Raw genomic sequence first — 12,925 nt, forward strand, 5'->3', positions numbered from 1 at the left:
TCTTTGTAGGACCAGGGCTCAAAGGCCCAATGTTGCAAATTGTTATCCACACAAATAGTACTTCTACAGCCAACGGGACTACCACATAAATAAGAACTACACACTAGGATTTACAGGATTTGGCTTACACTTGTGAATTCCCTGCTGACCCATGCCCAGCTCAATGGTGACGTGAGGACACAAACCTAACAGTGCCAGAAATGATACGTTTTACTTCTCTTACCATGTATGATCTTGTGGCCTGTTTTTTGTTCCAATTATTTTTAAAATGGAAAAAATAAGCCTAAGAAGTTTCAATCTTTCAAATGTACTAACATTTTTCAGATACTGCAAGAGACACTTATCTTGGTTTTAGGCTAAGCTGTTTTCATATGATTATTCTAAATATTTACCATACTGCATTGCTTTTCATGGTAAATGTCATCACACTCAGATTTTTAAATATTTTTATATACACAAGAATAGACTAGTTTGCATAAGGCAATAAACTGCAGACTGCTATACTTACAACTTTTGAAAAATTTATTTTATTCTGTTGAACGTTATATTTGGATTTATTTAAAATATCTGAAACTCCTTTCAAACGAAAAACTGAAACTGAATGTGGTTTACTGTGTAATACAGCATACATTTATAATCGTTCTGAAAACACATCATTTTTACTTTAAGTGTTTGGAGTCATTTTATGGGTCGAATTTTCCAAAGGCACTCCAACTTCATCTCCTAATTTGCTCACCTAAAATATGCATCTATATTTTGTGCACTTTTTTCTAGGGCTGTCAAGCGATTAAAAAAATTAATCGTGATTAATCGCGCTCTTAAACAATAAAAGATTACCATTTATATAAATATTTTGGATGTTTTTCACATTTTCAAATATATTGATTTCAATTACAACACACAATACAAAGTGTACAGTGCTCACTTTATATTTGTTTTTATTATAAATATTTGCACTGTAAAAATAAAATAGTATTTTTCAATTCACTTAATACAAATACTATAGGGCAATCTCTTTATCATGAAAGTTGAACTTACAAATGTAGAATTACGTACAAAAATAACTGCATTCACAAATAAAACAGTGTAAAACTTTAGAGACTGCAAGTCCATTCAGTCCTACTTCTTGTTCAGCCAACTGCTCAGACAAACAAGTTTGCTTACAGTTGCAGGAGAAAATGCTGCCTGCTTCTTGATTACAGTGTCACCTGAAACTGAGCACAGGCATTTACATGCCACTCTAGCAGCCGGTGTTGCAAGGTATTTACGTGCCAGATGCGTTCAAAAAAGAACTAGATAAATTCATGGAGGATAGGTCCACCAATGGCTATTAGCCAGGTTGGGCAGGGATGGTGTCCGTAGCCTCTGTTTGCCAGAAGCTGGGAATGGGCGACAGGGGATAGATCATTTGATGATTACCTGTCCTGTTCATTCCCTATGGGGCACCTGGGATTGGCCACTGTCGAAAGACAGGATACCGGGCTAGATGGACCTTTGGTCTGACTCAGTATGGACATTCTTATGTTAAAGAGTCATATGTCCCTTCATGCTTCAACCACCATTCCAGAGGACATGCGTCCATGCTGATGATGAGTTCTGCTCGATTATGATCCAACGCAGTGTAGACCAATGCATGTTCATTTTCACCATCTGAGTCAGATGCCACCAGCAGAAGGTTGATTTTCTTTTTTGGTGGTTTGGGTTCTGTAGTTTCCGTATCAGAGTGTTGCTCTTTTAAGACTTCTGAAAGCATGCTCCACACCCCATCCCTCTCAGATTTTGGAAGGCACTTCAGATTCTTAAATCTTGGGCCAAGTGCTGTAGCTATCTTTAGAAATCTCACATTGGTAGCTTCTTTGCGTTTTGTCAAATCGGCAGTAAAAATGTTCTTAAAATGAACATGTGCTGGTTCATCATCCAAGACTGCTATAACATGAAATATATGGCAGAATGTCAGTAAAACACAGAGCAGGAGACATACAATTCTCCCCCAAGGTATACAGTCACAAATTTAATTAACACATTATTTTTTTAACGAGCATCATCAGCACGGAAGGATGTCCTCTGGAATGGTGGCCAAAGCATGAAGGGGCATACAAATGTTTAGCATATCTGGCACGTAAATACCTTTCAATGCCAGCTACAAAAGTGCCATGTGAACATCTGTTCTCACTGTCAGGTGACACTGTAAATAAGAAGCGGGCAGCATTATCTCCCGTAACCGTAAACAAACTTGTTTGTCTGAGCAACTGGCTGAACAAGTAGGACTGAGTGGACTTGTAGGCTCTAAAGTCTTACATTGTTTTGTTTTTAAGTGCCGTTATGTAACCAAAAAAAAAAATAAAAAAATCTACATTTGTAAGTTACACTTTCATGATAGAGATTGCCCTCCAGTACTTGTATGAGGTGAACTGAAAAATATTATTTCTTCTATCATTTTTACAGTGCAAATATTTGTAATAAAAATAATATAAAGCGAGCACTGTACATTTTGTATTCTGTGTTGTAACTGAAATCCATATATTTGAAAATGTAGAAAGACATCCAATATATTTAATAAATTTCAATTGGTACTCTATTGTCTAACACTGCAATTTAAACTGTGATTAATCGCGATTAATTTTTTTGAGTTACTCGCATGAGTTAACTGTGATTAATTGACAGCCCTACTGTGATTAATTGACAGCCCTACTTTTTTACCTATGTACAATTTCCCCCATTTTGGTGATAACAGTATTGTGTGCACTAGTCAAGCAGCTAAGCAACTAACTATTCAACTTCCACTGGAGGCATCTTCTGAACATGTGGATCTACTTCCAGGATGGCTCGGGAAAGTATCAGAATACAGGTAATTTAATACACGCTCTTTTTATTCAGTATAACTACCTCTTGTTACTAATATTCATAATCTAGAGATACTACTGAGGCCTCAACTATATATATATGTGTGTGTGTGTGTATATATATATATATAAATATACACACACACACACCTCTACCCCGATATAACGCGACCCGATATAACATGAATTCGGATATAAAGCGGTAAAGCAGTGCTCCGGGGCGGGCGAGGCTGCGCACTCCAGTGGATCAAAGCAAGTTCGATATAACACGGCTTCGCCTATAACGCAGTAAGATTTTTGGCTCCCGAGGACAGCGTTATATCGGGGTAGAGGTGTATATATAGGTATATCTCCATATCTCATAGCACTGGAAGGGACCCCGAAAGGTCATCGAGTCCAGCCCCCTGTCTTCACTAGCAGGACCAAGTACTGATTTTGCCCCAGATCCCTAAGTGGCCTCCTCAAGGACTGAACTCACAACACTGGGTTTAAGCAGGCCAATGCTCAAACCACTGAGCTATCCCTCTCCCAAACTGTGTCTGAATGTACAAATAGCAGCAAAGGCCAGGTGCATTTTTCTCCCCATCTATACTTGACAAGAAGTTTCCTCTCAAACTCAGACCTCACCATAATTATCCATGCCTTTTTCACCTCCAGACTGGGTCACTACATTGCGCTCTGCTTGGAACAATATTTCACGCCCACTTGGAAATTACATGAAGTGCAGAATATAGCTATCTACTTGGTAAGTTGTATATCCCACATACAATGTATTACACCTGTGCACATAGACTGCACTGAGTTCCAGTTTACTTCAAGGTGTAATTCAAACTACTGGTTTTGCTATATCAAGCCCTTTATGGCTTGTATGCCATTTATCTGAGACACCACCTTTCTACTTGTTAACATCTGGGATAGGACAATGTATTCTCTTGTTGAGGGCTCTCAACTCTACAATAATCTTCCCCCTTTCACCTGATAAATTTGTTGACCTTAAGGGTTGTTTGTGTGTTTAAGCAGGCATTTCCTAATGGGGTGGGTGGACTGGAGAGGGCCTTAGAGACAGATTCTGCTTCCATGGATGTCACTGTTAAAACACTTCTTGGTTTTAGTGTGAGAAAACATCAGTCCCTAGATTCTGTAGGACCTCAGGAGGGATTGAAGGAGTCTCTTATTGGTATGATTGATATAAATCAAAATTAACATAATCACTGGGATACAATATATATTTTTAGATTTTGTTTATGCCCCTAAGATCATACAGTATAACCTGAAAAAATACCACTAATGCAGCAATAAATCATGTGCTACCATAAAAGGCTCAAATACTAATGAAGTAAACATTTATTATATGTATTAATAACCTTCCACAAAGTTTCTTTGCAGGAGACTTTACAGTCAGTAAATTCAACTCATAAGACCACTTATTAAAAAAAATTACTACCATAAGAAAAGTAAAATTAAACCTCATAAAACCAATATATGCTTCAATTACAGGGAATTGTCATGATCATAACTTCATCATGAACAACCCACTTTGAAAGTATGGTGATTTTTACACATCAGTAAGTTTACGTATTGAAGCACAACGTGGTGAATTAAAAAGAGCTTCAGATCCTCAACTCTCCATGTTTTATTGGATTTAAAACAGATCATTAATATTATTTGAACTTGGATTTTGTGTTAAACAATATATTGCTTGTAGCCATAACAAGTGAGGATGCAATCTTATAAGATCTCATGACACAAGCAGTGTCAGGCTTAATAAGTAATAGGATGGCAGACCTCTAACAAAAACCCAGGCATCTACAGGAAGCGGTGTTAATGTTACAATATCTAGCAATCTTCCCTCTAAGCCAGAACTGAACCTTTCCAGCATCATGTTACTAGATAAGTTCATGGAAGATAGGCCCATCAATGGCTATTAGTCAAGATGGGCAGGGATGGTGTCCCTAGCCTCTGTTTGCCAGAAGCTGGGAATGGGTGACAGGGGATGGATCACCTGATGATTATCTGTTCCATTCATTGCCTCTGGGACACCTGGCATTGGCCATAGTCGGAAGACAGGATACTGGGCTAGATGGACCTTTGGTCTGACCCAGTATGGCTGTTCTTATGTTCTTACTGCAGGTGCTGTTCTTTCTATGAAATATAAAACAGAGATCCCGACTGTTTCCGGAATTAACGATCCCATGAATCTTTTCACAAGAGTGACAGCTATCTACACATAATAAATGTCATTACATTATTTTGTAATGACACTATCTAAATTGATTTAGTTGGATAAAGTTAGGTCTACACTACAGAGTTAGGTCAGCTTAACTACGCTGCTCAAGGCTGTAAAAAATTTCACCCCCTGTGCAATGTAGTTAAGCTGACCTAAGCTCTGATGTAGACACCATTAGGCTGACAGAAGAATTTGTCCATTGACCTAGCTACCTCCTCTTGGAGAGGTGGATTTATTACTTATTTATTGTGCCACTGTAGCATAAATACTACTAGAGTGATGGAAGGGATTCTTCCATCGCTCTAATGGTATTTACGCTACAGTGGCACAGCTTTAGCGTTTCTTGTGTAGGCATACCCCAAGAGATTCATCATTTCCTGGCTATAAACTGAGTGTTGTTGACACAATGAAAAGGCCATCTATGCTATAGCCTAGAGTTGTCTTTATATTTCAGAGTGGTCTGATTCCCAGATGTACACACTTCATAACTGTAAGTCTTGCAAAAGGCAAGAATATTAATAAAATACTGATCTGATTTTACTGTTATTTTTCTTGTCATTGATATATTATTTTTAAATCTCACTTAAAGTTCACTGTACAGTTACAAATCACATCAGATATAACTTCTGAAACTACCTATCATTTAATGAAAGACTTTGTAACTGATTACGATTTCCCACTAAGGAGGGTCTTTTTAATTTTCTATCCTGATATAGGAAGTCGCAATGTTGATACAGTATCTTTTATAGCAGAAGAGTTTACAAAACAAAAGTCTGAGCTAAGCTAGAAAGATCCAAATAAAAAGTAAATTTACAAGAGAATATCAAACTTAACAATAAATCTTACCAAGTCTGCTACTCTGCACAATGCATCTGAAAGCTGATCAAAGATCATTACTATCTGTGGCCCAGGAGGTGTAGTACATGCTTTCTGGACTAGCTGTTCTGTTTCTTGTAATGCTTTTTCTTGTGCTTCTTGAAATCCTTCTGGAGAACTCAATTCTGGAACACCAAATAGACCCTAAAATACCAAGTACAGATTCAACATACAGTGTAAATACGCTAGAATAAATAAACTAGAGTATCTCATTTTTAATCTCTCAGTTTCAGATATACACCAAACTGACAAAAATCAGAATAAAACATTTCGTTTATTTACAATATAATTCTGTCTACTATAGAAACCCTTGCTAAAACTTGGACATTTCCATTAATCAGCAAACAAATTATTTTTGCGATAACTGTCAAGAAAGTTACTTTGTTCTGTAATGTTCAGAAATGGGTGTCTGATATAAAAGAATTTCAAATTACTTTTGTTTTTTAGGGATTTGGGTGCCATAGATTTTGGAAGAGCTCCTTTTATGCTTTAAAGCAAACTGTTAGTGGCCTGGAAATATAGCACTCGTATCATGAGGTTTATGTTACAGACCTGAGATAAAATTTTCAAAACTGTCTAAGTGACTAAAGAGTCCTATTTTAGGCACTTAGGCCCAAATCCTCCTAGATACTAAAAACCCTTGCGGTTCTGGGCCTCAGGAGCCTAAGCTTCCTTGAAAGCACCTAATCATTCTGAAAATGGGATTTAGGCTCTTAAGTCACTTAGGCATTTTTGAAAATTTTACGTCTGATCTCAGCAGCTTCAACTGCCTGACTTGGAACTTCAGGGTAGGAACCCTTTAGCATTGGTACAGTGGGTAGCACATTGTGGGCACTACTGGAAACAAGTAAGTAATACAAAAATAATGAAAAACAATGTTACTAGTATCTGGTCTGCCAGTTTCTTAATTCCAGGTAGTTCTGCATTATATCTCATTCCTGGAAATCTACCACAGGACTTTCACTAAAAAAAAAAAAAAAAATAATGAATGACTCATCAAAAAGAAGAAAATCAACATGCCTGGTGGCAACACTCCACAGATAAACATTTGCTTGTGGTAGTCAATATATCAGTTTAAAAAAAAAAAAAACCTTGGACCCAAAAGGGTAAGACAGCAGACAAAACTAAGTTATTTCAACTCCACAATATCACAGTCATTTCAGAATAATCTTCACAAACCTTCAGTTTGAAATGTTCCTATCTGAATTATGATATGATCACAGAACAGTTTTAATTCAGAAAAACTGATTGCTTTTTCTTGCATTGAACTGCAATATAAATTAGGAAAAATAATTCTTACTGTGTAAGATCAGTGGTGTGCAACCTGCGGCCACACCGCTTCCCACAGCTCCCATTGGCGGGAAATAGTGAATTGCGGCCACTAGGAGCTGCAGGCGGCCGTGCAAATGTAAACAAACTGTCTGGCGACCCGCCAGCGGATTACTGTGATGGGCTGCACACGGCCCGCGGGCCGCAGGTTGTCCACCACTGGTGTAGATCCTAAAGACTGTTCCAGTACACAAGACCAAAATTTTCATAACTGGGTTCATAAAAGTTATGTTCCTGAATCCATATTTAAGCATGTAAGTAGAAGCAGACTGATTTTCAAAGGGTTGAGCACCTAATATGGATTTAGGACCCTCACGTTAGACCGGGGCAGGCAAACTTTTTGGCCTGAGGGCCGCATTCGGTTTGGCCTCCCCAAACAGCCAGGCGTGGTCCAGGCCCGCACCCATCTGACCCCTCCTGCTTCTCGCCCCCTGACAGCCCCCCCCCGACCCCCGCCCCCCCCCCCCCCCCCCTTCCCCGCCCCCCCCCCCACCGCTGCCCCCATTCAACACTCCTGTTCCCCACCCTCTGACCACCCCGACCCCATCCACACCCCCACCTCTTGACCACCACCCCGAACTCCCCTGCCCTCTATCCAACCCCACCTGTTCCCTGCCCCCTTACTGCACTGCCCCAGGAGCTCGCAGTCCCGCCACTCAGAGCATTAGCCGGGGCAAGCTGAGGCTGCAGGGGAGGGGGAACAGCAGGGGAAGGGCCAGGGGCTAGCCTCCTGGGGCAGGAGCTCAGGAGCCGGGCAGGAGGGTCCCGCAGGCCGTAGTTTGCCCACCTCTGCTTTAGACATTCAGGTATGAACATTTTGGCCAGAGGGGATCCCCTCCTACCACTATTTCTTCCCCTCTTTGGAGGAGAGGATGTTTCAGACACACACCTTAAAAAGAAATTAAATGACACTCAGGGACAAATTTTAAAACTGGCTGACTAAACTGTATGTGTAATCAGAGCTTTTGCACTTCAGTTAGGCACAAATTCTCTGTGTAGGAAGCAACTGAACAGGGTGGAAAGTAATTGAACAGGAAGAGCCCCGGAACAAAAGGTTTACCTGAGAATACAACAGGAGAATATTTCTTGCCTGAAATATTATTGGTGACAAGGCACAGAATCATCTCAATAATTTTGCCAGCTGGGTCATAAATTGTTTTAGTGATTTCCAATGAATTTTTTTTTTTATTAATTTATTGGTGAAACTCACTCCCCTGCAGAACATCAGATCAAAATCTACACACCACTCACTCCTCACCTCCTAAATCCTCAAAATAGAGATTACGTGTCACTACACAGGGATATTTCCTCAAAGCAAGCAGCTATCTTAGTTCTGGTCTACACTACAGACCTACATTGGTATAATTACATTGTTCAGCAGTGTGAAAAATCCACACCCCGAGCAACACAGTTATACCAACCTAACCCCGGCTATAGACAGCGCTATGTTGATAGGAGGCCTTCTCCCGCAGACATAGCTGCCGCCTCTCGGGGAGGCGGATTAACAAAGGGTTGTCTAAACTACCACTTAAATCGATGTAATTTACATTGCTCAGGGGTGTGAAAAAGCCACCCCTGAGCGACGCTTGTTACATCAACCTAAGCGCTGTCCACACTGGCGCTATCTCGGTGGGAGATGCTTTCCCGCTAACATAGCTTCCACCTCTTGTTGAGATGGAGTAATATGCCGATGGGAGAGTGCTCTCCCATCAGCATAGCTTGTCTTCACCAGACGCGGTACAGCTGCACTGATGTACTAGCACAATAGTGTAGACTAGCCCTAAGGAACAGCAGAGCTCTCTCTTGTGGTTGTCATAGGCTGTCTTCATTAAAGTGCTACAGTGGTGCAGCTGCATCACTACAACATTTTCAGTGCAGACTTGCCATTAAAAGAGAGTGAGTGTGAAGTGGTAAGTAATTGGTAAATTTAGCACTAGATGATACCTTTAAAATACAGTCCAGGACAAAGGTGTAGTACTTTAATGGCACGATCGCCCTTCAAGCTTCCCAGGGTGCAGGCTGTACTGCCTGCTCCCTGTCTGGGGAAGATCACAGGAGCAATCCTGGACCCTTGCTGGGCGAGATTCTGTGGGCCCTACCTACTGCAGAAAGTCAGATTTGATTATCATAATGGTCCCTTCTGGCCTTAAAAATCTATTAATCAAAAAGCCCTCCCCTAGGCTCCTGCACGAGGGACTGAGCGCACCCCACGGACACCCTCATCTGGAATAACAATGTGTGACCCCAAGGGTTGCAGCGCCCTGTCTGAGCTGAGATGTGGAGTCCACGGGAGCCCCCGCTCCCGCTGCGCTGCAGGGAGCCTCCCCCAAGCGAAACAGATCCGGATCCTGGCGCCAACGTGCCACGGACGCAGATCTGGGTATGCGGGCGCCCCCAGGTCCCAGCAGGGGCTTGGGGAGAGGCGCCATCCCAGGGAGCCGGGGGCCGCTGTGCGCGCAGCTGCGCACCCAAGAGGCGACCGATCGCAGCGCGCCTCACAGCCTCCGCCGGGCCCAGGATGGGGGCAGGACGCGGGCCCCCGGCCACCTCCGAGAGGGGGCGGGCCTAAGCCCGGCCCCCGCCCGCTCACCGTGCTCTGGCCCGTCAGCCGGCTGCGCTGCTGCTTGGCATCGAAGGCGGCTCCCACCGGGGACCAGCTGGTGCTGACCCGCCTCCTGCCGCGGCCCCCTGCCCAGCCCCGCACCGCGAGGCGCAGGGCTGCCGGCAGCGCCCGCCTGCACCCGGACAGCATGGCGGGAGGAGCAGGAGCCCGGGCCGGGCTCGCGCCGTCAGCGCCGGGAGTCACCTCCCAGTTCCGGCCACTGCTGAGGGCCGCGACCCCGGCACGTCCCTCCCTGCGCGAGGAGGAGCCGGCGGGGCGGGGCGGGGCGCGCAGTGAGGGCTCGGAGGTATGGCCGGGGCCTTGGCGGGTCCCGCTCCTGGGAACGGCATGTTGCTGTGTGTTTTAGTGATTCCTTTGGCCTCCCCTGCTCACCGCCTCTATGAAAAATAAGCCAGCCTCTGCCCTGGGGCTGACACACGAATTCCCCGGCAGCCTTTGCCTAAGGCTCTGACTGCCCAGCTGAGCCCTTGTCTACACCTGAAACTTAGATCGACCTTGCTCAGGGGGTTGAAAAATGTTACCCCTTGAGGCTTGTCTACCCTACCATGTGGGGTCAATCTAAGGGTATGTCTACACCCAGCCTCTAGTTCGGCGGCTGGGAATCGAAGTTCTGGGTTCGACTTATCGCGTCTTGTCTGGACGCGATAAGTCGAACCAGGAAGTGATCACCGTCGACTGCGGTACTCCAGCTATATGAGAGGAGTACTGCGGCGTCGACGGGAGAGCCTGCCTGCCGCGTGTGGACCGAGGTAAGTTCGAACTAAGGTACTTCGACTTCAGCTACGTTATTCACGTAGCTGAAGTTGCGTACCTTAGTTCGAATTGGGGGGTAAGTGTAGACCAGGCCTAAGATACGCAACTTCAGCTACGTGAATAGCGTAGCTGAAGTCGATGTACTTAGATCTACTTACTGCGGTAAGTCGACAGCTGACGCTCTCCCGTCGACTCCGCTTGCACTTCTCGTTATGGTGGAGTACCGGAGTTGACGGGAGAGCATTCAGTGGTTGATTTATCACATCTAATCGACCCCCACCGGATTGATCGCCTCCTGCCGATTTGGTGGGTTGGTGTGTAACAAGGGCGAGGCAAGTGAGGCACTTGCCTCGGGCGCGCAATGCGGAGGGGCATAGCTCTACCGCCCAAGCGGGACGGGGGGGAGCGGGAAGTTGTGATCGGCGGCGCTTTGGCGGCAGCTCTACCGCCGCCGCATCATTCTTTCTTTGACTGAGGGACCCGCGGCCAAATTAACGCAGAAGAATGAATGAAGTGGCGGTGGCAATTCGGTGGCAGGTCCTTCCCTCCGAGAGGGACTGCGGGACCCACCGCAGAATTGACGCCAAAGAGCCTGGAGGCGGCCCTTGCCTCGGGCGCAAAAATTCCTTGTTACGGCTCTGTGGTGGGTAGTGTAGACAAGCCCTTGGTATCATAGTCAGGTCAACCCCAGTGCGGAAGGATTCTTCTGTCAACTTAGCTACCGCCTCTCAGAGAAGCGAAGTGCAGCAACAGAAAGCCCCCTTGCGTTGATGTAGGAAGCATCTACACCACAGCGCTACAGTGGCATAGCTGAAGGGCCATAGGTGCACTCCTGTAGTGGCTGTAGTGTAGACATACCGAGTTACATGGGGTTTAATCTGGCTGAGCGTGTTTCTTCCTCAGGCCGCTTAGCTGAGCCACACAGGGAACAGTTGGGTTAAAATGTGCTTTGCAAACTGTCCTTGGCTGGCTGCCACTTTCCAGTCTTGAGAGCAGATTTCGAAGAACGGTTTCAGACTAGCATCATTCAGCCCATGCTGGCAGCAACCAAGAGACATTGGCTAGAATGGTCATTTAAATCTATTTTTAAGAAGCATTTCCTAGCGGGCTCTTTTCTGTGGCATAGACTTGGCTTCCAGCCAAACTCAGATACCGCTCAGTTACCCTTTACTTTAAATCCAAATCAGTCTTTGCTCCACATCAATTTTATGGTATCTTTTTCATTACAGTACAATATTGATATCAGAAATGTAGATACAGGAAACTGCGTTTATAGACATTTTTCCTAAAGGAAAGAATTTCACTTTATCTAGTTTCTGGTGCTATTTTTCACCTCTTTTATTTTAGATGTATGTTCCACATTTGGGCCTTAACAATTTAAGAGAGCTGCTCTCTCATCATATTTTTATTTCCTTGATTCTGTAGCAATATTAGATGTTGGCTAAAAATTGGACCTTATTGTTTTTCATTGCATTTGTGCAAGAGTGCAAATGTATCATAATGCATGATGTATCCCCACCCCCACAGACCTGTTTTGTTTTCTTTTGGAGGTAGTATAATAAAGTTTACCAGAATCATAGAAATTAAAGATGGGCAGTTTAGAAAATAATACACTGATCAATCATTTGTCCAGTGTCTCTGTCTCAGAGTTGATGAAGAAGATTATGTTTCATTTTACTGGAGGATTCGTTCTGCACCTGTTAATTTTTAAGTACAGTAACTCTGTACTTTGTTTTTGCACCTGTTATTTAACATTTACCAGTGTGAATGAAACCTTTAACCCCTAGTGTTATATGTGTCCATGTCAGACTCTGACCTCCCTCCAGCTAATCATGGCCAAAGAACCATGTTTAAAAGCCATATGTAAACATTCAAACTCATTTGCAGCAAAACTGGTTTATGATAAATACCTACAAGAGATCTGCAGGGCTATGGCATTAGTTCCTGGAAATTCCTGAGAATGACTGCAGCACTGAGGTTCTGCCATGACACTGCACTCTTGACCCATTTTTAGGTTCAGGCTAGATATCATGAGTCAGCCTCAAATTAGAAGGGGCACAGAGAATATAAAACATCTCAAAATATGTAAAAAAAAGAAACACTGAACAAGGAATATTGTCTCCATGTTGCCAACTCTTGCAATTTTATTGCTAGTCTTGTGATATTTGGTGTTTTTCTAAAGCCCCTGTTTGGAATCAAGAGATTGCATGAGAAACTCTGCTTTCATTATTTTTTTAAATTAATTTTCTAGCCCTTTTGGTGGCAGAGAAGAGT

At 43.5% G+C, this 12,925-nt stretch overlaps 1 protein-coding gene across 1 annotated transcript in view; it reads right to left on the minus strand.

The window, feature by feature from the left end:
- The window catches only part of LOC112112899 (mitochondrial intermediate peptidase-like), a 125,226-nt gene extending 115,123 nt beyond the window's left edge, over window positions 1–10,103 (minus strand). The window contains exons 1-2 of the mRNA XM_029911967.1: window positions 9,866–10,103; window positions 5,917–6,090 (exon numbers count right to left, since the gene is read on the minus strand). Coding sequence (XP_029767827.1) covers window positions 5,917–6,090; window positions 9,866–10,027 — 336 coding nt within the window. The 5' untranslated portion in view covers window positions 10,028–10,103. The remainder of the gene's footprint in view (window positions 1–5,916; window positions 6,091–9,865) is intronic.
- Between the last annotated feature and the right edge of the window lie 2,822 nt (window positions 10,104–12,925).

Source organism: Terrapene carolina, unplaced genomic scaffold (genome assembly GCF_002925995.2).
Source record: "Terrapene carolina triunguis isolate 2854851 unplaced genomic scaffold, T_m_triunguis-2.0 Scaffold139, whole genome shotgun sequence".
NCBI lineage: Eukaryota > Metazoa > Chordata > Testudines > Emydidae > Terrapene > Terrapene triunguis.